General features: G+C 34.6%; 1 protein-coding gene across 1 annotated transcript; it reads right to left on the bottom strand.

The window, feature by feature from the left end:
* Positions 1 to 283: 283 nt before the first annotated feature.
* LOC142635462 (uncharacterized) lies at positions 284 to 3,481 on the bottom strand. The gene is made up of 3 exons (XM_075809611.1): positions 2,736 to 3,481; positions 1,406 to 1,665; positions 284 to 345 (listed from the first exon to the last, which is right to left on the bottom strand). Exons 1-3 carry the CDS (start codon positions 3,479 to 3,481, stop codon positions 284 to 286), a joined length of 1,068 nt encoding a protein of 355 aa, XP_075665726.1.
* Between the last annotated feature and the right edge of the window lie 2,701 nt (positions 3,482 to 6,182).

The following is a 6,182-nucleotide window of genomic DNA, read 5'->3' as shown; positions in this document are numbered from 1 at the left end:
CTACATTCAAATATTATTTGATTGATATTGAAAAGCTGCAACAGCTAACGAAATCTATATAATCAAACTTTTATAACAAAAACAAAACCTTAGTCCAAAAACTTGGGGTCAGATATGGATCATCAACAGATCAATTGTGATTAGCCACATATATCATTCTACAAAAATGATTAAAAGTCCTAGTTGTCTATATTACTGATTCCTACTCTCAATCAACAAGACATTGTAAGTTTCAATGTGTTGTCATTGACATTTCAACATGGTCCCAATCTAAAGCTTTGCCCTAAAAATCATATTCTGATTGTTGAAGCCTGTCGTGAGCTAACTTGCTAATTGCAACAAGACCTGCAACAAAAGGCTAATATCAGATAAAAGCATATGGGAACATTATTATTCTTCAACTATTAAAGTTTTCCAATCAATTCCTAAACATTGTAGCACAGTAAAAAACAAAGGGAAAGCTAAATTTTAATAATATATTCTCGATAAATGGGCAAATTCTATTCATTAAGATGACTGTCATGAAGGTGTGTTTCATTTATCATTGAACATCATAGAGCATTCCCTATGTACAAGGAAGACACAAATCTATAAACATTGGAGGGGAATTGCTAGATGTGAGTTCCCAAACTCAAGACCAATCAAACAAAGAGCCCATAAATGAGGCAAGAAGTTGAGTCCCAAAACTCTACTCATCCTCAGAAGTGCAAATATTACACTCCCTCCAAATGATTTACATCAAACAAGACACTGCCAAATTCCAAATGTCAAAGGAGTACTTCCCCAACCAATTCCTCCATCTAAACAACAGCTCTATCACTATTCTTGATAAACCCAAGAAACTCTGAACGACAACAAAAGAGGAACCTTTAAGCATAATATAGTAAGAATGGATATCAAAGTCCCCACTCTTTTTCAATATGCAACTCACATGGTCCCCACTCACAGATTAAGGAGTATTAGACTCCAGAAGTTGAAGAAACTCCAGAACTGGTTTCTCCTCCTAATCGCTAAAATCATGAAGGAACCTCACATCCACACCTTGCCACACCAAAAATATAAATGATATTATCTAAACGTAAGAGCTAAAAAAATGTTTTCAACTATAGTGAATACAAAGGCAGGCAAACAGACTTAAAATATCTTACCAAAACAATTACATTAACAAATGTGTTTAACTTCATATGGTTAAGCATTGATTGTACTTGCAGACAAGCAAATGTAACAAGACATAAAAGGTAAGAATATAGAATTTCCAGCCTTCCAGGTTAGTAATGAAGAAAGAAATAATCCAATGAGCCATTACTATATCCAAATTCTGAAACATGAAGGCTTCCATGGGAGTAAGCATATATTTACAAATAAAAAAGGAACTTGTGTACACTGCGAAGTTATTAAAACTGACCTTCAATCTTTTTGTAGAGAGAAGACCACCATATATCTGAAGAAACCTTGTACTGATGTAGTGTCTCATCTATAATTTGATCATGCTTCCCCTCCAAAACTCCCTGCAGTGTTATAATAGCATCCTTTGTGTTCTTGAGGATATTGTTGTTGTTGTCAATGTGTGACCTCTGAAGCTCATCTTGGGAAGAAGTGAACATTACACTTGTTTCATTTGATAACTTTGGATTCTTCTTCTTTGATGTATAAAGGCCGCCATTCCTACAAGTTGGTGTATTTTCATAAATGATTAACAATAATGTTATTATCTTTAGCTGCACATCAGATAAGCCCTTCCAAGTGCACGTGTAGGGCAAAGATTAAAGGGAATAAAAAAAATGATAATTGGGCTCCATTAGAGGTGCCACACTACAAAGGATCGCATATATGATTTAAAAGACCATGGGACTTTTTGATAAGATGCAGCATCTTAGTATATTGTAAATGCTTGGGAACTTAGAGAGAGCTGGAATAATACAATTCTTGCAAAACTTACAAATCAGAGTGGCTTGGGGTACAAGGAATATTTGAACTTAGGATCTTCAAATTTTTTAACACCATGATGAGGAAATTAGGAGAGGATGATATGTTTAAGAGTTAATGGATACAGGGGCTTCACATAAGCTAGAAAAATTTAGAAGGCAACCACACCCTCTACAGGAATATATATATATATATACACACACACACATAAGCCTTAGAAATGCTCGATATAATGCCTAGTCATAAGTTTTGTAAGATAAATTATGTAGATATATTTGAACTTAGGATCTTCAAAAATTTTACACCGTAATGAGGAAATTGGAAGAGGATGATATGTTAAAGAGTTAATGGATGACAGGGGCTTCACATAAGCTAGAACAATTAAGAAGGCAACCACATCCTCTACAGGAATATATAAATACACACACACACACACAAGCCTTTAGAAATGCTCAGTATAATGTCTAGTCATAAGCTTTGTAAGATAAATTAGGTAGATGTATGAAATAGGTATTCTGTTGTTGTTAATGCTAGCCACAGCCACTATTTGTTTGTTTGGGCAGTAAACCACATAAGAGCAATGTCTATTTCACACTCACTTTCACACATAGTATACACACTCACCATTTTTGCACTGAAATTATAACTTAAATTCACAATTTCCAACTAAAATTGTGACTTGAAGTCACGATTTTAGTTCAAAAAACTGTATGCTATATAAATTTCCCAAAATATAATAATCAAAATTATTATTTGGCATGACAACGGCAAGAGTAAAGAGATATAGAGAGAAATCACAGTAAACTTACAGCAACAAGCTATCCAAGAGGGTAAAGTAGCTCGGCACGGAATACTTATGGTTGGACAGAATGGAAATATTCAACTTATTATGACCCTCACCATCCTCATCACATGTTGGAGAAATGTCAAGTATGATACAATTAACATAACTACTAGTTTTGCCATGTTCATAGTTGAGAGTGGTCAACAAAAAACAGAACTTGTGATCACCTAAATGGTGCAAACCTCCAGGAGGGTACTTAGCAGTGACACCATTGTCAAGCTCAACCATACGGTCGATATCGAAACTGCCCTTGAAATACACATCACCAGAATCATTAACATCATCCATACGGTAAGCATGTACACAACAACCATCTAGATTCTCAAAGGAGTCCCAAACGAGCGAAACCCAAAAGAGAGTACTGCCAACAGTCGTAGCTCTAGGATGAACCCCATTAGAGAATATTTCAAAGGGATAAGCACTCCTGCGTGCTGTCCAAGCTTTAGATTTCACATCATAAGTCTGAAACGCAAATGGGTACCTAAGATCACTCAAAAAAATCACTTTTTTCGGTTCAACAACTCCGTATATCATCTCATGCTCACTGATTTCAGTTGGAGGGTTTGGCAATGAAGTCCATTTCTTCGTGCTTGGGTCAAAAACCTCCATCCACCCAGAGCCATGTAGCGAAGAGGCCGTTTCGAAACCGCCGAAAACATACAACTTGCCATCGAGAACGAGAGTGTGAGGGCAATATCTAGGAGAAGCCATGGGAGGGGAGGAACAAACTTCCAACCATCGGCAACACAGTTCACGTCCAGAGTTGACACTTCCTTGAGTGGTATAAGACAGTCAACGTCAATGGAGGACCGCACGTTGCCAAAAGAATACAGATGGGTCCTTGCTAGAAGTGCACTGTGCTTGTTTTCGTAAAGATGGTCAGCCACTGAAATGGGGTTGAGGCGTCCAGAGTGGTGAACGACCTTTGCCTTTTTGGGTTTTGATGAAGTGAAGTAAGAAACGAAGTCTGGTTCTGGGTCTGCGTTTGAGTCTGGGGATAGGACCTTGATGACATACGTGTTTCTACGCCTGGTCTTCGGTCTAGAAAGTGACTTGAACATGAAGAGTCCGAGCCATAGCCACTGAAAACGAGCTCAAATCCATCGTTTGATTTTGGCCTCCACATTGCCGACCTTGAACTTTTGGTCTTCCCCTTCTCCTTAGTGTAGCAACTTCTGTTTTGATTTTTTTGGAAATGAGAAAATACAAGGGAATGTTGAGGGGAGGGTTAGGGTTTTATAGGGAAAGAAAAAAGGAGTTGGGCCTTCAATAATGGGCTCTTTAGCTATGTTATTATAGGCTAGTATTGTTTTTGATCATTGATTGGGCTCTAGATTCACTTGATGGGCCCATTCAAAAGGGTAACAAATTGTTCTTTATTTATAGAAATGGATTCCTTTGCTATGTTTTATAGACTAGTATTATTTATGGTCAATGATTGGGCTCTAAATCACTTGATGGATCAATTCAAAAGGGTAACAAGTTGTTCTTTATTTATAAGGTAAAATAAAGTTACCAATCTTAAAATTTGAGCTAATGTTGATAGTTATTGTAATAAAATGAGAGATTTGGATTTACACATATATTTAAAAATAGTTTTAATCTATGACATCCGCTCTTGAAGATAACTCTTATCATTAAACCAAGACACCAATTGATTTATGGTGTAGGCAGAGATAAACCTTAGATGTCTTATTAACTATAAAAAAATTTACTAGTTGAGTTAACCAAAATCCACTTGAATTTAAATATCTTAGAAATACTAGCCAAAGACCTTGTAACTAAATTGGCACCTCCCTATGCATAAAGTGCTTAGGGGTCTAGGGTGGAAATGGTTCAAGCTGCAGGGTTAGCCTTTGTTTTATTTTATTTTTTTGATTTTTTTTATAATAGAATTAAGTCTTAGTATTATTACATTCTCAAAAAAAAAAAAGAAGAAGAAGGTCCTAGTATTATTTTACTATTAATATAATTTGCATTTAAATAGAGTTATGCTACACCATGATCTAAGTATGGTTTTCTCTCCAAAAAAAAAAAAAAAACTAGATATCTGCTTTTATTGAGTTTTGTTTGAATTGGCATACAAATTACATTCTTTTTTATTAAAATGAACAAAAAAAAGGGGTGCGACACGAGGAATTTCTAGGAGTTTGCCCATATAGATTGCATTTTAAATTATTTGCTGGGTTATACTTTTAATAGACGTGATGCATTCTCCCATGTTGCCAAGAAGTTGTAATGGGTTACATAATAGTTTATAATGTGTATCCACCCTAAATTATAGAAGTATTTATAATGTGTATTCTAAACTTTAAAATATTATAATTACTATCCTCATTTTAGAATAATTTGCAACATATAAATAAGAGTCCAAAATAATGCGTACATAGTTTAGGTTGCACATTTGTAAATGTGCTAGGTTAGGTTGCACATTTGCTCATAGTTTAGGGTGAAAAATGACCCACTAGATTGTTAATTTTGATACTAATTTTTTTTCTTCATTTTTCAATGTGCAAATGAAGGGAAATCCTTCTTAAAAAAAAAAAAAAAAAAAAAAGGGCAATGCTTTTTTTTTTTTTTGAGAAAAAAGTTACAAACTTACAATTAATATTGTGCTTATTCATCTTCTTTTTTTTTTCTTCCCTAAGTGATACTATTATTTATGGACGGTGGGTGTGTATTAATTACATATATTATAGATATAGGGTTTTAGTACTGGGAGGGGGAGGAGAAATAATGCCTCTTTCAGTTTGTCTCAAAATTTGGTTTCTTGTCATCCTCATCGCGACAGATAAAATAAAGTTTCTTGCTTCATCCTTTGAAAGCTTTAGCATTTCCTCTGATTTTAGTACAAATCTTACCCGGTCAGTAATGAAATCAAAATTCATTTCAAAAAATCTGATGGGCAAGGAGAATTAACCCAAATAATTTTTGCAATTGGGCATTCTATAAATAAATTCTCAAGGGTTTCTTCCTTGACATCAGAAAATATATGCAATTTATCCTCAAAATTGATTATTTTTTCTCGGGAAATGCTAACGGGCATTCGTTAAGAATCCATTTAAAAAAAGTTTTTGTAAAAAAAGAAAAAAAAAGTAATTAATATTTTGACAACTTTTTCCTATTCTCATAAAAGTAATGTTAAAATTTTCTGAAATGGATTATTGACCATTGTTTTACGGCACTCATTAGCACGACCCTTTTTCCTATCACTACCTTAGTTGGGATGGTTTGCCAAGCAACCTTCCATAAAAATAGTTGAAGTCTCTCTTTAATCTTTAGTTTCCAAAGTTGTTTCCATTTCTTGCCTTCAAGAGGACTATTCCTATTTCCCCATTTCCTATTCTCCAACATACACCTTTTTCCCATAGGTTTTTTGATGCAATAATAAAGCTCCAAACACGAGTTGTTT

Source organism: Castanea sativa, chromosome 5 (assembly GCF_040712315.1).
Source record: "Castanea sativa cultivar Marrone di Chiusa Pesio chromosome 5, ASM4071231v1".
Lineage (NCBI taxonomy): Eukaryota > Viridiplantae > Streptophyta > Magnoliopsida > Fagales > Fagaceae > Castanea > Castanea sativa.
The sequence above is the reverse complement of the archived record's forward strand: the minus strand, read 5'-3'. Positions and strand labels throughout refer to the sequence as shown.